This window comes from Dysidea avara, chromosome 7 (assembly GCF_963678975.1).
Source record: "Dysidea avara chromosome 7, odDysAvar1.4, whole genome shotgun sequence".
NCBI classification, from domain to species: domain Eukaryota; kingdom Metazoa; phylum Porifera; class Demospongiae; order Dictyoceratida; family Dysideidae; genus Dysidea; species Dysidea avara.
In genome coordinates, this window is record NC_089278.1 from 20,872,388 (window position 1) to 20,894,374 (window position 21,987).

At 37.4% G+C, this 21,987-nt stretch overlaps 2 protein-coding genes across 3 annotated transcripts; both read left to right on the plus strand.

Annotated features, from left to right (window-relative positions):
- Window positions 1-41: 41 nt before the first annotated feature.
- On the plus strand, window positions 42-6,477 carry LOC136262086 (TNF receptor-associated factor 5-like). Its single transcript, XM_066056233.1, has 2 exons — window positions 42-161; window positions 4,382-6,477. The coding sequence occupies exons 1-2, from the start codon at window positions 144-146 to the stop codon at window positions 6,425-6,427; spliced, it is 2,064 nt and encodes a 687-aa protein (XP_065912305.1). The 5' UTR covers window positions 42-143; the 3' UTR covers window positions 6,428-6,477.
- Window positions 6,478-7,591: 1,114 nt separating this feature from the next.
- On the plus strand, window positions 7,592-21,594 carry LOC136262088 (uncharacterized). Of its 2 annotated transcripts, XM_066056237.1 has the most exons (12): window positions 7,592-7,718; window positions 9,113-9,142; window positions 9,207-9,272; window positions 9,414-9,449; window positions 9,994-10,983; window positions 11,328-11,582; window positions 13,150-14,030; window positions 14,385-14,429; window positions 14,476-14,562; window positions 16,200-16,358; window positions 16,602-16,724; window positions 18,849-21,594. In XM_066056237.1, exons 3-12 carry the CDS (start codon window positions 9,260-9,262, stop codon window positions 20,898-20,900), a joined length of 4,641 nt encoding a protein of 1,546 aa, XP_065912309.1. In that variant the 5' UTR covers window positions 7,592-7,718; window positions 9,113-9,142; window positions 9,207-9,259; the 3' UTR covers window positions 20,901-21,594. The 2 variants fall into 2 exon arrangements, with proteins under 2 accessions (XP_065912309.1, XP_065912310.1); XM_066056238.1 differs by lacking the exons at window positions 9,113-9,142; window positions 9,207-9,272 and having other exon boundaries at window positions 7,597-7,718.
- The last annotated feature ends 393 nt before the right edge of the window (window positions 21,595-21,987 follow it).

A 21,987-nucleotide genomic window follows, 5' to 3' on the forward strand; every position in this document is an offset into this window, starting at 1 on the left:
TGTAAGGTATACAGGTATAGAGTCCAGACTTGCTCAATGTAATTTTAAGTTCTTTGAGGAATTCAGTGAAATCCAATTAAAATTAAAATCTGAAATCATTCTGTTGTAGGTGCGAGGTGTTCCTCGTGAAGCAAATCTTGGCTATGAGTAGTGACGATAAGGTAAATGTAATGTCTAAAATGATGTGTTGGTGTATCGGGCATTGACGTGTACGTATGTGCGCGTTTATTAGAAAATCCAGCTTGCAGCCTGAGAGCGAAACTGCCTGGCCACGTATTCGCGCTATCTGGAAGGTGGAGTAGGCATTTATACTGTACATTAGACACGTAGGCCTCATGCACACATACACACTCGATTTTTTTAAAAATGATGTCAACAAGCATGAACTAGCTATACTGCTGTTATTTTTTTTTTTTTAACTGCTTTTTAATGCAGGCAAGGCCTGCATTAATGGTCTGTGGGCAACTGGTGTCCACAGCCAGAAAAAGTATACGTACAACTTACAATTACAATTGAATGTATAAAATTACAATCAAATTAAGTTAGCTGGCTAAGGTTATTACATACATTTACATTTGGTATATAGTTGAACTATCCTATAATTTTAAAACTTACATGTGTATTTAATAATAAACTTACTTATATAGCTAAGTACTTATTTTAAGAGAGAGCAAGAAGAAGAAGAAAAAAAAAAGATTAATTACTGCTGAAGTTTGGTGGGCGAGGAGACTTGGAGCAGGTTGCAGCTTATTTCTATGGTGTTATTCTACACACAGATCTAAGCAACCTGGAATTCCAAGCATGGTGTAACATCATGTGAGTTACAAGTCTGCTATTCAGCTTTATGCCTATCTTTGTGATGATTGTAGATATCACTAATCCTTTCATTAGGTCTGAATCTGGCCTCTGCCCTGGCAGTCTCACGTGGCCAGACCGCTATTTCAGTGCAGGGGCTTATCGATTAGAGATTATAAGCGCCCGCACAGAAAAGGGTCTGGTCCAGTTTGTATAGGCAAGTCGTTCACAGAATCAAAAACGTGGTGTTGGGTGTTGATTGGGGCCACGTCATCCCAATGGTCAATACGTCATTGGCCTACCCGTTTGAATGCCGTATATGGATAATTGTGAATGTCAGATGACGTACTTATGATCAGCACTCCAAGTGTTGACGAAGGTACTGAGGACGACTTGCCTATATGAACTGGACCAGACCCTTTTCTGCGTGGGCGCTTATAATCGATAAGCCCCTACGCTGAAATAGCAGTCTGGCCACGCAAGACTAGCCCTGGCACGCGATATATTTCTTGCCCTCTACATTCGTAACCAAGTCCATTTATAGTTGATTAATGCTAGAAAAACTAAACAAAAATGAGAAGTCACCATACTGTAATACGGCATTGGACTACAGGTTGGCTCCAGTCTTTTACTGATTTGAGCACCATAAAATTTTAAATATTTATCACATGAGTACTATTTATACATATATTGAGTTGACAAAATGTTTTCGATTGTGGGTTTGAGTTGTTTACAGGTGAAAACCTTGAGTGTTCTTGAGATCCGGAGCGTGACCTTGAGAAATTGGTACCTGACCGTGAGACCTTGAAAATAGGCTAAAAAACTTTAGTCTCACAGTAAACCGTGAGATCGAGTTAAGAGGTCTGATACTGTATATACAAAAAAAAAAAAAAAAATGCAACTCTGAACTGAAACCATTTCCAGGAGTGAGATCAACATACAAAATAAAATCCACTGCCACATACAAAATGCAAGGGGGTGGCACTCCACTATATCTTGTGCTCTGATCTTCGTCCTCAGTCAAAATGAAAGTCAAGCAAGAAGTTTGCAGTAGGTCAAAATACAAGCCTTGCTTTGTAAAGTGTATACCACAGTTGATTAGAGTTACAGCATAACCGTAATTTTATGAAAATATGCAAGAATTTGGTCAAGAGTCAAGTGCGGAGCTTAGCATATTTCAAGAGTTAAGGCTTATTTTTTCAACTTTGACCAAGGACAAAGATCGGAATACAGAGATATTAGAGTGCCACCCCTTGAAATGTGCCCTTAGGCCACATAAACTTAATTATTAGTGTCTCATCCCCACCTGCATCACTGTTTTTCTTACCTCATCAAGGATTTCTTGCATCACTGGTGGCTAGGGAGGCCAATTAGCACCTTTTATAGTTGGTACCTTGCTAGCACAATCCATGAAAATTGCATTTTGAGTCATTTTAGCTAGCGAATTCAGCTATCTAATTAGTAAAAAATAAAAATATAATTCTGCCTTCCTGCACTGCTATTTTGAGTACAAGAGGATGAGAAATTAAGTTTATGCCTTATAGGGAATTGCTGTGTTGTTGTGCACCTGTGTATACAGCTGTATTGCTGTGCGTGCAGCTTATTGTGTCTATGTACATTCTGCCATTATCAGTTATGTTGCTATACAGGTGGTCTCTCTAATATTATGAACTCTTGCAAATAACGTAGCAACACACAGTTGGTTGATTCCAGATGAGTTAGCTAGCTATTATATTTGCGAATGCTGGCATCTTTCACAGTGATCAGAAGTGTATCCATGGCATTACATGATCAGTTTAGAACATGCCCCAGTGTACATTATAACTTAGATAACACTTGTAAGTGATAGAATAGTCAAAATACTCTGTTCCTTTTATCCCATATCTCACTGTGATCTGCTCTTGGCAATTCCTGAGTCCAGCCCTGTCTTAATCCAGTGCTCTGATCCAGTGCCATTTCCTCCAATGATTGTAGGCTGAGATTCAATACCTTGGGTGTGAGTATGGGATCATACCTCAAATTGTGAGAATCATGCTAGAGGCACGATTCTCACAATTAGCATGCCGGAGGCACAGTTGAGAACAAGCAATGTATGTAAAGTGTAGAACAGAGTGATTTGCTAGAATTCGGGTTTCTTCAAGCCTATTTTTAAACTAAGAAATTGTTTTCCAAAAAATGTGTGTGTTTGTATTCTTCATGTGAGCAAATACTAAGGCAGTATAGAAAGCCATTGTATTAACCTTCCAAACAGATACAGTAAGTTTACTAGTAAGGCAGTTTATTTGCACAGGTTTGAAGTACAAGTGAAAGCAAGACGCTGTAAAAACAGTGTAGCTGGCCTCCTACGTTACTAGAAATATTGATTCCTCAAATTGAAGGGGGCATGTCTTTAAAGTACATGAACAAAAATGACTCTCTAGAGAATATGCATTTAAAAAGCTTGACAGGAAAACTATATATTTCTGTGTACCTATCACTGTGCAATCAGAGTAATTATATAGTATGTTTTATTCATGTTGTTTTATTCATATTCATGTTGATAGGAAATTCAATATGGGTATACCTGTATGGGCGAATTTCTTTTCAACTTAGAGAAAAATTTATTCATTGTTTTCTCCAGATAATGTTGCACATGTTGTACGGGATACTAACTTGCTACAGACATGCACATTGGTCACAATGTCGTGTTCCCTGCCAGGCTGACAGCACAAAAGGAGGGAGAGCATGACTTTAAGGGGAGACCAATTAAGAGGCCTTATCATACACTTGTTTACCACTTTATGTCAGTTATGATGAACAGACTATCCACACACAGTTTTTGATATGTTACTATTAGCCATTTCATCCGTTTACCTGTAGCAATTTACAAATCTTGATTTTACGCTAGCTACCCATGCTTCACTGTTTCATTATAACTCTTCAATTGTACCAAATCATAAAAGGTTTGAGGTTCAATAGTTAAACCACCAATTTTTCGTAAAGCGGTTTATAAACTCTGTAAGGATGGCAACATCATATTTGTCTTAATAATCATTAACAACTGTGTGACTGTTTATGGTATTGAAATCAAACTCGGTATCAAGATTCGTCACCGATGTATGCCAAACTTCCAGGCAATTGGATAATGCATTTGAATTTTATGACAGCTTTTGTAAGTATGCAAAAATACAAAGAAAAACACAGATACACAGAGATACTCATTTTGTAAAGGCAACACAGGGACACGTATGCATGAAAATTGTGTTATTGTTCTTCCTGTTAATAACACACTGGCGTGGTGTGCCAGCTTCTTGGGCCACACTGCACGCTACTGTGTGTATGGATATTTAACTACATACCATGACATTTCCTTTGCCTAGTGTTACCTTTTACCATTGAGTACATTAATCTTTTAACTGTAGAGGGTGGAGTTATAGGCAAAGATGGTCAGTCATGCACATGTATGTAACAGTTAAAAGGTTTTAGTTTTACCATCCAAGAAGTTTAGGACCACTTGTATACTTTGTCAGTCAAAGGGTTAGGGTTAGATCTGTCTCCACACATAATATATAACAAAGTGTGTAATATTGTTTTGTTTTTTATTTAGAAAGTTACTGAGGCTCCAGAGAAAAGCTTTGATGACAATGACACCAATCATGAGGGTCCCCATCAACAACCATCAGGCAGTGACATGCCACAAGCTACTCACACGTCACCAAATGAAGAATATGGAGGATATGATTATGATTATGTTATACCACCTCCTCATAATCTAGTCTGTGTGATATGTCGCTTTCCAGCATGTGACCCCATTCAGACTAATTGCTGTGGTTGGACTTTTTGTAGGGAATGTATTGGTAGGTACCAAGAACCCTCGATTATTGACAACACTGGTTGCCCACATTGCAAAAAAGAAAACTTTAGTTATATGAATGACAAAAGGGCTGAGCGTGAGATTGGCGAACTTAAAGTGTTTTGTTCTCATAAATATGAGGGGTGCTTATGGGTTGGTGAACTGCAATCAGTAAATGAGCATCTCAACTACAATGTTAGTTCCACTGATTGTTGTCAGTATACAATAGTACAATGTAGCAATAAGTGTGGCACAAAAATGCAGCATAGACTACTTGAAAATCACTTGAAGTCGGAATGTGGACTGCGTCAAGTGGAGTGTCAGTATTGTAGCAGTACAGGTAGACACCAGTGGATCAATGGTAGTCATCAAGAAGATTGTCCCAAATATCCAATGGAGTGTCCAAATCATTGTGAGGTAGGACATGTGAGAAGGGAGGAGATGAGCGTACACTTAGAAGAGTGTCCACTAGCAATAGTGAAGTGTCCATTTGCAGTAGTGGGTTGTGACAGTGTTGTTAGGAGAAAGGACATAACAAATCACTTGGAAACAACAACAACACTTCACATGGACCATATGTTGGAAAACATCACATATTTGAGCACAGAGGTACACACTACCCAAGAGTTACTTGAACAAATGATTAACAAGTTACAGGGTACCGCTGACAATACACAGCACTCTTATATAAGTCAACTCGATAATTTTTACCACAATCTGTCAGTGACCTCAAATGAAATGAGTGAAGTTAAAAGCAACCTTACCCACCATGACAATCAAATGAACTCTTTATTTGATATGGCACGGGCTGAACAGAAGAGTTCATATTTAAAAGTTGCCAACTACTTATCTGAACTAGATGGTGTGAAGCGGGATATAGCCAAGAAGAATCACCATTTACAGCTGGAAATTCAAAGTGTTCAGCAAACAACATCACAACAAATCCAGGGTATTAAGCAGATTGTAAATGACATGGAAGCTATGCACGAAACTGCCTTACTCGATATCAAACAAGATTTGACACAATTTAAAGATGAAGCTAATCAGAAGTTAGCAGTCGTAAAGCAAAGCTTGAATGATACTTTTGTTGAGCAAAAAGCTGAAGTGGATGATTTCAAGAAGAGTTTTGAGGATTTCAAGAAAGATTTTCAAACTTACAAAGATGACATACAAGCTATCAAAGGTGGACTAAAATTTGATGATACGCAAACTACTGAACACCTGTCACAAGTTACTCAGCAAGCGTCTGAAGTGCAAAGCTATAATAATAAGATTGAAGTGTTAGTACAACTACAGGAATGGCATGTACAGCTCAATTATCGACTCGCAGTTAGCAGCAATGTCCTCCCAAACATATTCTTAAAAATGACTGACTTTACTAGATACAAAAAAGAAGTATGGTACTCCCCTTCTTTTTACACTGGGGACAAAGGCTACAAAATGTGTTTATCTGTGTCATCCCATCACATTCCTAGCTACATCTCCATATGTGTACTGTTGATGTGTGGAGAATACGATGACCAGCTCCACTGGCCTATCAAAGGAATTTTAACACTTCAACTGATGAACCAACTGAATGATGATAACCATACACCACCATTAGACATTGAATTTGATGGCTCTGATCATAGTTCTAATTGTCAAAGAGTTATAGTTGGGGAGAGGTCTGACATTGAGAACTATAGAAAGTTTATACACTTTAAAAATTTGGCTGAAGATGTGAGAAAGGGACAGCATTATGGTAAAGATGATGCTTTGGTTTTCAAAGTACTAACATTCTGTGTACAGCATACAAAATAACATATGTTTTTGTAATTTGAGAATGTTGTATCAGAGTAGCATGAACATGAGAGTGCACAACATGGCTGCATGAACAAGTGTTTGTTAGTAGCCTGTCAATGTCAAACGTTTGAAATTTTGTTATACAATGCATGTACACTTCATTTAAGCCTTGCCTACACTTATTTATATATTCAATACACTGTACCACTGTCTAGACTATCTGGTTTGGTAGCAAAAAAAGACAGCCTGTTCGCAATGGCAAACCTCCACTTGTATTAGTTAATGCATAGTTTGCTACAGCTCTGAATAGTGTGACTGCTCTATTAGAGTATCTTGATCTCACAAATACCTCTGGTGTGGTGCCAAAATTCTTTGGTAGGGCCCCTAGATATGACTGCATATGAGTAAAATTTGACTATACATATAAACAGCTTGTTTTGTTTTACTTGTACATTACCCTCCACTGCCCAACTAGTAGACTTGATAATAATAATAACTGTTCCAATGTTAGAAGTATGGCAAAGTTGAGTGTAAACTCTTAAGCAGCTTGCTGTGATGTATGTTTTTGGAAAGTATAAATGCTGTTGACTATATATGAGTCAGTAGTACAGTGTCTCTCATAGAACTTAATGATGCAGAGCACAACAAGTGTTGTGATCAAAGTTCCATACTATGTAATGAGTATAATATAATGGTAACTTATTTCTCCGGTCCCCTTGGATAAAAAAACAAACAAACAAAACAACTTTGAGAGCCTATAGAAAGGTAAAATAAAGGGCAGTTCTGGTATCCTAGTGTGATTGCCTGCCAAACTAAATTGCCCACATGAGGGGCCACATCAGATATATAATTACAGTGGAGTTGGATTTATACAGAGCCATCCAAGTTCCCTCCGCAGAGCACCAACATGATCATATTTACTCAATCCCTAATAGCACAATTGAACATCTTCTCTAACCTGCATGACCTGCGATTATGCACTACTCAAAACTGTCAGTATTGCAATTGAAGCTCATGGCCATTGTTTGATTTTACCATAGATGAAACAAATCATTCGCTACATAAATAGCCCTCTGATAAACAGCTATGATCACAAAAAGATCGCTTTATTCAGTTCCTACTACAAACAAGCAATCGCTACGCTTTAAATAGAAATAATTGGCATTAAATAGAAATAATTGGCATTAATTAGAATTTAGCCCGCAAATCCTTTATATGCAAAAGAGAGCAGATTTTGCTATAAAGCACTAATCCTGGATTCATTTTGGAGGTTGCAAGCCCATCATTTAAGTTGAGAAGCGACATTTCCGTGAGTCAGATGATGTCTGTACTGATCTCGCGTTATTTAAATCCCCACACTATAGATTTATAAACCCCAGGTACCTGGGGTTTATAAATCTATGCCCACACCATTACTGCCATAGATTATATATACCTCCTGACACTATATGTTTACCATGCATCTAACTATAACATGTACTTTTAAAATCACACCCTGACCTTTTGGAGGTTTTAATTTTTTTGTATACTTCCCTGATAAGTCAGCTTTCTTGTCTGTCAAGCTGAAGAGTACATATACAGTGGCACTTTAGTTGTGTATGCTATTTGATGTGTTGTACTGAGATCATGTTACACTCACGTGAAAGAGTGGCCCTGCTGAAGGTGTTGAGTTTAAATATAAATCAATCATCATGTAACATATTTATAATCTACTTGTGGTTGGCACTTACCAATTAAAGCTTCAGAAAGTTCCATTGATCAGAGAAATACCACTCTGTTGGTCTGCACGCAGTACTAGCTTTTGTCCTCTATAGACCTGGAAATTTTCTCAGTATGTAGTTTTCACAGTTTTTTGTGGTTAGTAAAGCTACCGTGAAATTTTATCACATGAAAATTTATGTGTGTCCTATAAACTTCAACTCACCTTACTGATGTACATGTATTGTGGCTCCTGGTGTGTACACTGTTTGCAGACATATGTGGACTCCACGTATGCTTGCAAACAATATCACGTATTCCCAATATTAAAGCAAGTGTGGCTCGCAAAAGAAGCTGCCTACTGGAAGACTAAACTATGCCTCACACAGAGATTGCTGCTACTGTACTACTTGGTTCGGATATGCTTTAGCAATCTGTATGATGCTTGAAGTAAAAATCAATCCAGACCCTTCATAGCTGTGTGGTCGAGGACAATAATCTTCAAATTGGGCAACAGTGATCTGTGAAATTAAAAATGTGAAAATCATAGGCTAAGAGGCATCTGTGAAATTTAAAAAAACATGGCAAAGTGCATAACCATGAAATATGCATACCACCAAAATTTCTAGGTATCCAGTTATACTTCTTACACAAGGGGAGCACACACTGTAGGTAGATTTGCAACCATAGTAAAAGTCTTGACCAGCCAAACTTTCACCAGAGCCTATTCCAGTATATGACCATTGACTTAGTGATGAATGTTGATACCTTTGATTGTGGTTTTCATATTTTATCCTTGACCATTGACTTGGCATGAATTTACCATCCTTGACTCTTTGAGTTCAATACAATGAGTACACCCCCTTGTTTCAGTTACTAACTGGAGTGTTTCTAAAACTACTCCCTTGAACTGCACCATGGTACTGTAAATGGTACCCACAAACATTAAAATTTTCTTTTAATAAAGCAAATTAGTATGGTGTTGTTTATGTACATATGTTACAGATAGCAAGCAGCAGGCCAGCTTAACAGAAGGTATGGCCCATCCTAGAATAATATTGCACTGTGTTATTGGAACGTTTTTATTCACAATTTTTAGGCACAATTCAACATTTAATTATGCATTCATGAGACACCATCTGCTGCTGGTGGATGATCAACTCGGGTATAGCTTGGTTGTACATGAATGATATACATGTGATACAGTTGAATTTCTTGTTTAGCTTTTTGCCATTAATGACAACTTGTAATGCCACAGTTAGCACTTCATTGTTGTTACCTTTTGATTGTACTCTTTTGTCCATAGTATATCTATTCTACAAGATGTCAAAGGAGTCACAAGGTGAACTGCAGTGTTCTGTACTTTTAGTATATACCCACTGTGTATAGTAATTACTGTAATCCCAATTTTGTTTTTTGATCCTTGGAGTGTACCAAGTGTTATTTATGTAGTAAAGCAGTACCTACTGATGTCTATGTAAGAATACAAGAATTAGAGAAAATGCAATCTTATGATTTATCTGCTAAATAGAATAATCATTTTAGCAATGTATCCATATAAAGGTTCGGTTGGGTATTCATTGCACTAGGAGCTTATGATCTGCCTAGCTCCTGATTGTACATTGGAATATTTGCAGTGATATGTGTGTGTTAGTATGTGAACACACGCGTGCACACACGCAAACGCACAAACACACACGCAAACACACAAACACACACGCAAACGCACAAACACACACACACATACATAGCAGCATTGAAATCAGCACCCGAACTCCTTGTACAGTATATGGGTCTGCTTGGGCCTGAGGGATTTGTCTCTCACCGTTGGTTCACATAGTTACATTGTATATGTATACTAATGAAGGTTTTGAATTACCCAATAGAACCAATATCTGAGTACCATGATATTTTCACCAAAAATTATGCCAAGTTTGTGAATATATTAAAGATCAACCGTCTTTCCCATCATTTTGTGTCTGCACGGATTATCACATTAGAAGAGAAAGACGAACTCACTATTAACTCCTTCTTGCATACAATAAACTCACACCTCAAAAGTGGTATTAAAGAAAGCTTTCTTGAAATGCTGGATATCATGGAACATAAAGGAGATATAGCTACAATATCTTTAGCAAAAAGAATTAAATCAGAATTAAATATCTGTACTACAGTGCCGGCTGATGTTTCTTCTCTAGTAGATTTTAATGAATTTGACAATACCAATGATATGTTTCTAGCACTGGTGTCTGAACTTCAGTGCATTTTGAGTGAAGACAAACTCCCATTAGTCCGAAGAGCATGTATTACTAATGATAAACAAATGAGTGCAAAGCTTCCTGATGAGTTTGTTCAGAAAGTTACAGCTACCACAAATCTTAATGACCTTTTTGATGCAGTTACGCAATCTCCGTTTTGTAATTGGATGAATATTCGTCTGCTAGAAAAAATGGCTGCTGCTTCACTTCAATGTAATGCTATTAAATTAATTAAGAAATATAAAGCCACTATTTCATCACTAAAACTCAAAGATGTTCTTAATCAAATGCAAGAAGTCGAGATCACTGATGACTACTATTCAAAAGTTAAAGAAAAATGGAACAAAGAACTTGATGAACTCACTGTCAACGATATTATTAGTCATTGGTGCAGACTTGAAATTATTTTTGATGTTGATGATGCAACTTTGCTGCTTAATCGTATCATTGAGGGTTCTGTGGTTTTGTGCTGGCTACTTCCTACAGAGTTGGTGTGTCACGCGCGTTACTCAGCTTTCAAAATGTGGAATAAGCTAGAGGATATTCTGTACCTTGAGATTGGTGATCACATGATAAAGGACCAGCAATATGATTTTAAAACTGCACAAATTGATTCTGGTAAATTGTTCTATAACACACACACACACACACACACACACACACACACACACACACACACACACACACACACACACACACACACACACACACACACACACACACACACACACACACACACACACACACACACACACACACACACACTCACACTCACACTCACACTCACACTCACACTCACACTCACACACACACACACACACACCACTAGTACATGTATGCCAGATGGTTTTCAATTTAGTAGCTATAATTACGCATAACTCTGTCCTGTTATACATTCTTCTAGGTAGCTAAGATTATGTGTATTTCAGATCATGGTTGTATGTATGTATTTATCTGTATAGCAAATCCTTATGAAGTAATTGATCATTTTACTGATTTCCTACTGCTCTATTTGAACGATGACCTGCTTTTACTGATGTACAATCATGGATTAATAAATAAAGATGAATTTGATGTGGTCACTAGTGGTCCTACCAGGTACCATAGGAATGGTCTCATACTGGAGTATGTCAAACAAATGGACACAGCAAGTCTACTGATATTTAATGAGGTGTTGATGGAGAGTCATCCAGACATCACTATTCCACTTATGGATGGTAAGTTTATATGCCTGTCATACAGCGTAGCAGTACTAAAAAATTTGCATTTTCACACTAAGCAATATCAATTAAAAACCAGCCTTGCTTTTTTCCTCATGATGGCTTGGCAGTAGTAGTTAGGTATAATCAATCCCTTAGAGAAGACCCAAAATGCCAAATAAGTTACTATGGAAACTATTAAGCAGATTGTTTTATTGACTAACTGCCACCTCCACCATCTAATTGATGTTTTCAAATAGAGATGTACCGTTCTACTGATCTAGTATTGGATCAGTACCGATCTCGACAATTTGAGCAAAATCGGTAGAACCAATTTTCTGTTGAAGCCACTGATTCATGATACTGATCTTTCTAATTACCATTTCTTCAAACATACTAGACTTCTATCATTTCTCTGCTCCATTTACAAGCTAAGGTTTAGTGCCATTTCTTGGCCTTGTGTTCATTGAAACTACGAGAAGCCATATAAATATGTGCAGGCTAGTTAGCTGCTTTAATTGCTGAAACTTACCCTTGAACTTACCAGAGGCCCTTGGCAGAAAACAATGAATATAGTGTTGCACCATATCAAATACACTAAACTATTAGAATCTCTGCTACAACAGCCTACAAACCATTTCAGGCAAGTCTTGGTAGGAGCATGCATTAAAATATTTACTGCTGATTGTCTAGGTGGCCACATCACCATTGGTATTGACTCCAGTAACAATGCCATGATCATCATTCAGCTAACAATTGACCAACTGGCTTAGTCTGAGATTATAAAATGCTGTAAAAATAATATCAGTCATCATATTAGATAACTGATGTCAGATCAGTACAATATCGGTAGATCAGTAATAACTTTCCCAGATCAGATTGGTATTGGTAAAGCTCAGAAAAGTTGAATCGGTACATCTCTACTTTCAAACAAACATATCTCAATAATGTCTGTCACCATACATAGGCTTGATTTATTTCACAGTTACTCTGTTGATGTCGTAAATGGCCCCATAATTGTGTTTTGGTGTACCACTGGAGGTACAATACAAATTCTTACTATTTCCTTTAATTTGCAGCACAAAGGTTCCAATTTGTGAGTTACACATCATCTGTTGTTTGATTAAGTTAAGAATATCCACAATGCCTCTAACAATTGTAGTAAGTAGCTTTGATAGCAGGGGCACTTTTCTCTGTCTATAGGTTTGTGTAATGGGCAGAACACTAAGTGAAATAGCTACTGTGCTTGTTAGTTAGTAACTACTGTTTGAAACACTTATCATAAAACTACGTGTGGCCTAATTTGTTTGATCCCATTCTTTCTTATGATGCAGTGTGTACTATACTTCAAAAGTTTACAAACAAGTGTAAGAGATTTTATAAGCTACTGGGAAACATTGTAGTAAAAGTGCTGAAACAAGGGAGATCATCACCACCTGACATGTGAATGTAGTTCCCATTCTTTGGTTTATTTACTACTTGTATAAAAAGTAGAGGCTAACTTTGCATGTCTAGTAATGATCTCTCTTTGTATCAGCACTTTTTCCCTATTACCTTTAATTTTTCCTTAAACTTTGTAATGTAGCATTACAGTATGCTGGAGTTGTATACCCTGGACGTGTTGCACCACTTCAATCCATCTCACTAAAAATCTCCTATATAATTGAACAATCTGGTGTTGGTAATGCAATGGAGACACAGACGGCATCTTTGTCAGCAAGACCCAGAAAAAGGCATCCCTCACCTGATCATGTAGGTGCTACCAAACACTTCAAGCCTTCGATGGTGAACTCAAATTTTCTTAAACTCACTGACAAACTGAATGAGTTAGTGCAGTTCTGTGATCCTAAGATGATAGTGGAACATTGTAGTAGTCTAATGGCTAGCGATACTCATAAGATTGCAGTATTCCCTTCTGAGTTTGTGAACAGCTTACACAAATACAAACACACTCCTTCACTTTTAAAGATCCTAAGCTCCTTTTGGACATGGAGTGACCACTCTGTGCTAAGAACTATTCTTCAGTCTGATGAAAAGGCACTGAAACTTTTGGAAGAATATGATTACCAGTTGGACCCGTTACATCAAATTGTCTCCTACCCTCTGCCTCCCCCAGCTCCTTGTATGATGCCTTGTGATGGTAGCACTCACACTATACTGGCCGTCAAGTGTGCCCACCAGTACTATCAGTGTCTTCTTAAACATGTGTTTGGTGTACGTTCACTGCTGCTAGACAAGTGTGACATCACACCACACTGCCTACAGCTATTAGCAACCAAAAGCAGCTCAACTGTGATGTACTGGATGATACCTAAGACTGTTGTCACTCTGATCAGTACCAAAATAATAGAACACAGCAATTACTTTTATAGTCAGGGCATAACTGAAGTTGATATCTCTCCTGGAATAAGAATTGAAACTAAACCTTCAAACTTGGGACCCTTGGGGTTCTTGTCAGCACAGCCAGTAAGTGCAAGTCACTTGCATTGCATAACTAATGTTTTTGTCAAAGTGGATAATACAGTAGGACCTCTGTTATCTGAACACCTGAATGTGTACCTGTCCAATCATAATAAAGTGTTTAATTGTTTAGTGAGATATGTTTATTTACTATAAAACATACATCTGCTCTAATAGAACATACACCCAGTTGACAAAATATATTCTAATAGAACAATCTTTATGCAACATTTGGTGGTCTAAGTTAATCAACATTTGGATATAATCGAGTTATTACTATGTATACAGCATTCTATCATCTTGATTACTATACTGGGTACAATATTCAGTACTTTACTGTAAGATTGATTTTTTTTGCAGCCATCCAAATTTGCAGTGGTCACAGAGGTGATGAGACAACCTGAGGTAAAAATGTTTATTTATTTATTTTACATGATAAATGTTGGTATAGAAACTTCCTACTGTTATCGAACAACTTCTGTTGGATACTGAGCAAAGAATAATACTGCACGAAAGACATCAAGTAAATGTGCTTGAGGTGTGTAAGTATGTATGTGTGTTGTAAAACAATTAAATTGACACTATCTACCCCACATTTTGTAATGCGGTTGTAGATGATAATTGCAACAGTTACATGTATAATAGTTGTAACACGGGCATGAGGACTTTGCCTGATACGTATACCTGAGGGCTGAGGGCATACATATCAGGCAAAAGCCTGAATGCCCCATGTTACAACGATGCAACACTTCCCATCTTTATCAGGCTGATAGCCTGCACAAGGCGATCAATTGCCCAAGCCAATTTGAGTGCAGCCACTGGATATACGTATTATATATACCTGCTTGAAAGTTTTGATTATGGGTCAACAGCTAGTATGTTCTGGATACATTCAGTTGCAATGTCCTAGAGATATTACAGAGAATTTCGGTTACATGAATTTAATGTTTTAATCAGTGCTATTGAATCATTTATGGAATGATTACAGAGTGGTTACTTCATGCAGGAGTGGTAACTTCGTAATGGGGCTGTGGGTCCGTATTCAGAAATGTGTGGAGACGATTAGTGAATAAGCTACAGCACTAGTTCTCACCTTAGTCCAGTGCTTTTCAACTCATAAGATAGCAAGGATAACAAAACGCTCTCCATCTGAGTGGTTTTCATGGTGAGATCCAGTTGTGCATACTATATCACTTGAGTATTAATCAATCCTCACAATCGATTTCAGCCTCAACGTCTATATAATCACTGTCCAGATGTAGCCCAGTCTACATTTCGTATGTAGCCCGGCTAGTGTAGCCAGGGCAACTCCTTTGATCTGAGGTGTGAAGGTGTTCTTGTATCTGTTTGTAATCTCCTGATCCTATCCTAAGTCAGGACACTGGGAACTCAGAAAATCTTAACCAGATGTAATCAATTAGGAAAACTTCTGTCCATATACATGGGTGTATATGAAGTACATTATGTTACATACATATGTGACCTGCTGAGCGAAAACCGGCCGTTTTCATACATTCCTTGAATTTTGTTATATTGCATCTCTGTAATCTATAGTAACAAAAGAGTGGACAGCCAAAGTTTCAGCCTTTTATTATGAATGGTCTTGGAGTTATAGCGCTTGACAGTTGGAACAGTGATAAACTCAATTTGTACAGCAACAATACTTGAAATAAATTACAGGCACTGAGATAATTGATCATAACTCACGATTAAAAAAAGCTACGAAGATGGGACTTGGCTCAATCTGTGCACTATGAACTTGCAAATCAAGCAAGTTATAGTGTTTTCCCTGTACTCCTTTGTGTTGACAAAGGAAAAGGCCATTCCAACTACAAAATGATGATGGTGAACGTCATTTTTACCACATTGTAAATAAAAACCCATAACTCACGTATCCGTTGCTGTGCAAACATGAAACAAAGATTTTCTTACTCTCCATAAACAGGCGAATCAAGTGATATATATAAGTTTTATTAATTTGAGCCTAATTTCAGTACGTGCGTACAAACGCGATTAAAGGGTGCATAAATTTTTCATGTAGCATGCGTTTTTTTTATCCAGTGTATTTCAATAGAGTTTTATGGCAAACTATAATTTAGCGAAAACAGCTGGTTTTCGCTCAGTGGGTCACATATTAAGTATGGTTATTGCATGCTGATATATATGTAAATGCAGGCTCATAACAAGGATGCTGAGTTGAAGATGAGACAGATGGAGAAGACCATAAGGAGCCAAAACGATAAACTTGAAAAGATGAAAGCAGTGATGAGTGAAGTTGAAAGTAGTAAACATACTCTTGAAGAAGAACATCAACAAATTCTAACACAAATGGAAGTGAGTTTTTAATTCATATGTACAGGGATATGTAAGGAACTACAGGTGCAGTTATGTTGCTATCGAGTTTCTAGCATAATATGATAGATCATGTAGTTTAGTAGTCATGTAGAATGCTGTACATATTTTTTTTATTTTCACAGTGTTTAGTAAATAGATCATGGAATACATACTACACTTTTCTCTGTACTGTTAGCTTGTATATTCAGAGCTAATTGATGACAATATGGTTTAATTGAATAGGTTAAACAGCTAAAAACTATGGAGGACACTGCCACTGTACCAGATACAGCCACTGGACCAGATACAGTGGAGACTGTTATAAAAGAAGTTGAACCACTTTATCTGAAACCAACCCGACAACAAGTATGTTAATTACATTAATCAATATTTAGTGTTTCCATGTACCATGTGGTTGTTGCCGAGTGCCTTAGCACGAGGGAAGTAATCTTGCAGTTTTGAGCCTTATGTGTAGCTGTTTGTCTGTGATGTGGCAAAGGTCATTGTGTAATCCAATATGGACAGGTCTTTGGAGCCATAAATACTGTGTCAGAGCACCACACCACTGCTGGAGAACAGCCATACCATATGCAGTGGTATTTGTTGATGTTTGTCGTGCCATAGGACTAAACCACAAACAAACTTCTAGGTTTGAACACCAATTTGTTAGTTTTCCATGTTACCTTTAACTTGTGGACTTTATTTTAATGGGTTAAAGCATTTGTTAACCCTCGGGGTACCAAGGGTTACTGTAGTTGTCTTGTACTGCTGTGTGAATTTGTTGTTACTACTTTAACTGCTGCGTACTTCATTTATACATGTAAGTTAAAACAGGGTGCTATTAGGCTTGATGAGTTTAGTAAATTAAACATGTGGATTGCTCCGAAAGCGCTTTATTCAAAGTTATGGCAATATTTACTGTTCGTCTTGGCCTTCCTCACTTCTTGATGAGCTCTCGATGTACAAAAGTGATAGCAATAAATTCTTTTCAACCATTGTAGTGTATTACATCTAGCAATACTCCAATGATTCAGACGAGGGATCAACAAACTCGACAAAATCAGGGACTAGATTTTTAAATCTTTTAAGATTTCAAATGAAATTTCAAGTAAGATTTCAAGATTTTCGTATAAGGTCATTATTGTTAACTGGCCCAGATTTTATCAGCGATCTCTCAGGCCAGGCTTCTTGAGAGTCCCTTGAATTTAGACTAGAAGCTTCTTGGCTCTTTAAATTACTGGAACGCGTGGTCAGTATGTTATAAAAGGCTAATGGCTAACGGGACTATGTGATGTCCGAGGTGTTGTCACACAAATTACCATGTTATTTGCTGCTGCTTGGTTTGTACAAATTAGAGCCAAAGCTACCGTAAGTTGTTCATCAGGTACAAATTGTTTTATACCTGGTTTTGTGCTAATCGAGCCATTACCAAGGTGATCGTAGTAATCATGGTCCTGCTATAGAAAACAGGACAAAGCAGCAAGGCCAATCCACCTGTTGTCACCTGGCACTACGGATCTGGAGATGTACATCCATACACAGTAAAATCAAATTAGTGAAAGTCACTACTAATGTCTGTCACAGTACTCACTAATTTTGTGTAGTGATATTCACTACTAATTTTGTAGTTACCGTCACTAGCTACCATGTAGTGACGTTCGCTACAAAAGAGTAGTGTAGGCCTACAAAAGTAGTGACTTAAAAGTAGTGACTTAAAAGTAGTGAGTATGTTGTGGCAGAAATTAGCAGTGAAGCTCACTGCCCGCCTGCCCGCTTGACCATATTCACAAAGCTGGAAGCCAAATAAAGCAGTGTATGGCCACAATTTTATGCCACAGTAACAAACTCACCACTGGCATGTACCTTTTGGGGTTCTAACGAGTGTGTGCTTTCTGCACCTTGTCTTTCCTTTTATCTTCAATCAGGCTGATTGTCATCTCCTTCATGCAATAAAACCGTATCAAGGCATTAATTTTCTGTACAACATTTTCCTTGAGCAGTATATTTAGAAGCCACAAAATTATCTACTGTAAAAGGTACTGGACACTCTGTAACTTCATGATACCATGCCTATTAATGTGATCAAACAACAGAGTGTAGAAACCACACCTCATTTACTCAATCACGATGACCACACACCCTAATTGGTCTAAAATTAGGAATAGTGACCATACCCAGTAGCCTTGAGATACTCTAATATAGCAGTCACCATTAGAACAGTCACACGTGTATAGCTGTATGCTTAAAAGAAACTAGTATATTTAAAAATATTATTAATTTATTAATGAAGTAGGGATCCAAGTGATAAAAAGAGAGATGAATGATGGTTTTATAGCATAGCTCTGTGAGAAAATCCCTACATTGTAACAGTGCCAAAGTAGGGATTTTCCCACAGAGCTATGCTGTAATACAATACCATCAAGGCTGTGGTGTTTGAATTTACAAAATGTGTGGGTTTGTTTCATACTTAAGCATCTTTTTTATTTGTAGGGTCTCCGAACACCTAGCACAAGACCACAGATAAAAGAACAGCTTCTTCGACAGCCTGTGAGTACATTGCCAGCTACAGCAACAACACCAAAGAGAGATGATGATAGCGAAAAGGGATATGACTACAATTTTGTTAAGCCACCTCCAGAGGTTTTACTATGTAAAATATGCGATCTACCAGCTCGTGATCCTATCCAGGCTAATATGTGTTGTGGTCAAACCTTCTGTAAGAAATGTGTTGACAATTACAAATCCCATACCACAGCATGTCCCAATTGTAAGACGCAAAATGTTGAATTCATGAATGACATAAGGGCTAAAAGGGAAATTGGTGATCTCAAAGTGTATTGTACCCTTAAAACTATGGGCTGTTCATGGGTCGGTGAACTGCGATTAATACAGGAACATCTTAAGTTAGGAGCTAGTATCAGCACTGGTTGTCAATATACAGAGGTCTCTTGTAGCAATAACTGTGGTATGGTGATGCAACGCAGGCTACTTGAAGAGCACTTGAATGCAGAATGTGAACTGCGTCAAGTGGAGTGTCAGTATTGTAGCAGTACAGGTAGTTACCAGTGGATCAATGGTAGTCATCAAGAAGATTGTCCCAAATATCCAATGGAGTGTCCAAACCATTGTGACATTGGACAAGTGACAAGGGAGGAGATGAGCGTACACTTAGAAAAGTGTCCACTAGCAATAGTGAAGTGTCCATTTGCAGTAGTGGATTGTGATAGTATTGTTAGGAGAGATGAGATTATGAGACATATTGAAGCAACAACAACCCAGCATATGGAATATATGATAAGAGGTATCTCTTCCACAATGACACAGTTACAATCTGCAAGAGAACTTTTTGAACAAAGAGCCCAAGAGTTAGAGGTTAATTTTGATAATGCCAACCTCACAAACCGAACTGATTTGGAAGAAGTTAAGTATAATTTGTCTGTGACTATGAATAAAGTAGATGAAGCTAAGAAATCATTAGCTGATCACGATGAAAGTTTAAGGTCACTATTAGTTGAAGCACAGTCTCTCCGAAAGAGAGCAATCAATACAGAACTTGAGCTTAAAGAGTACAATCCAGCATTAGATCATCTAAAGCATCAACTTACTGTGAGTAGTGAACAGTTGCAGTTAGAAATGCAAAAGGTTTATGAGGTCAATAAAGAATTGCAAGATAAAAAATTATCAGCAGAACAAGTTAAAGAGAATCTTGAAATTAAACTGAGAGATTTTAGGGATGAACTGTCTGAAGCTAAAAAATCAGTTACTAGTGAATTAAACACAACAAAGGGAGATGCCAATAATAGATTAACTACTGAAAAAATCTCAGTGGATAATTTGAATTCACAACTCCAGGAGTCCAGGAAAGAATTGGGTGTGTATAAAGTTGAGATTGATATGCTGAAACAAAACCTTGAAAAGGAAGCACAAAAAAGTAAAGATGCGTCTACAGTAACAGAGGAGGCATTATTGATAACAAGACAAGAGTTACAACGGAGTCAAGAGAGGTTTGAGGCATTGTTAAAACTTCACGACTGGGATTTGCAACTCAAGTTTCTACATGCCACTAGTAGCAATGTATTACCAGATGTTTTCCTGAAAATGACAGATTTTAATAAATCTAAAAGTACCAAAGAAGTATGGTATTCGCCATCTTTTTACACTGAGCACAATGGCTACAAAATGTGTCTGTCAGTTTCACTCAGCCACACTGCTGGCTATGTGTCCCTATGTGTACTGTTAATGTGTGGAGAATATGATAATCACCTTCGCTGGCCTATCAGAGGAAGTTTAAAACTTCAACTGATGAACCAAATGAAACATGAAAACCACACTGATCCAGTGGAGATTGTATTTGATGGATCTGATGAGAGTTCTTGTTGTCAGCGTGTTATGGCTGGAGAAAGGGCTCGGTTTGGAAACTATTTTGGTAAATTCATTAGCCACAAACTCTTGGTGGCTGATGTAAAGAGGAAGATACAATATCTTAAAGAAGACACTTTGTATTTTAAACTGCTAACTTTTATGACCCCTGTTAAAACTTAATGATTAGTGTATTAGCCTTCATTGTGTTGTGCCCCTTAGGCCTAACCATTTTGTGCCTAAAACTTTTGATTGTAGTTTTACAGCTGTTTGATACACACATGTACAGTAAATATTGGGTAGTGGGTAAGGAGATCTGGAGTTGTAAATGTGCTCATATGGTAGGAAATGAGATGCTCTATTGGTTAAACAATCGTCATTAAGAGACTTATTTTTAAAGAGGATAATATTCAGAATCCATTTCACTTCCATTTTGTTGGCAAAGCTTCTGCACTAATATGCAAACTTTTCTACACATAAACTTTACAGAGATGTACCAATTTTTACTTTTTAGATTTACCCTGCAATTTCCGAGATTGTGCATTTTTACGTGACACAATTATAGTGCATAACCCACTAATAGTGGTTCCTGGAAAGAATGTAGTATAACAATCAAGTTTAGCTTATGGCTATTGTGAATGCAAGTGTATCTTCAAAGTAGGTAGCTATTTGGTTGTTTGTAAAGGTGTATATTGTGTGTTTGTAAATCAAGCAACTATGTAGTACAAAATATATATTATATGGCAACCTGCTTTTGGATGCATGCATGCGTCACATTCAGACTCACATTTGAATGAGCCAGAAGTTATTATGGCCATGTATTTTTCTGCCCTTATATGTACACATTTATTGATTGTCTACTACAAATTAAATTAAATATTCAGATACATTCTATTCTGGTACTGAGATGGGGTGTAGTAATGTCTGCATGCAGGCTCAGTCATATTCATGACAATTCCAAGCATGCATTGCACACTTCTCCCCTATTATGCAGATGGATCTTGTAAAATTGTGTATAGTAATTGTGAAGTGTCAGAAATAGTGAGTCTTATAGTATATACACTGGAAAGAGACCATGATCAAGAAGAGCTGGAGAATGTGTACCTCATGCAGAGTAAGAAACCGTGCAAGGCCCTGCAAAATTGATTGATTCTATACAGAGTCTATACTCAGTGGTAATTTTTATGTCAGACAATTGATGATTTTTATGTCTTTCTAAAGCTATATTGACCACGCAGACAGAAAGCAGGTGACTTTTAAACCTGAAAAG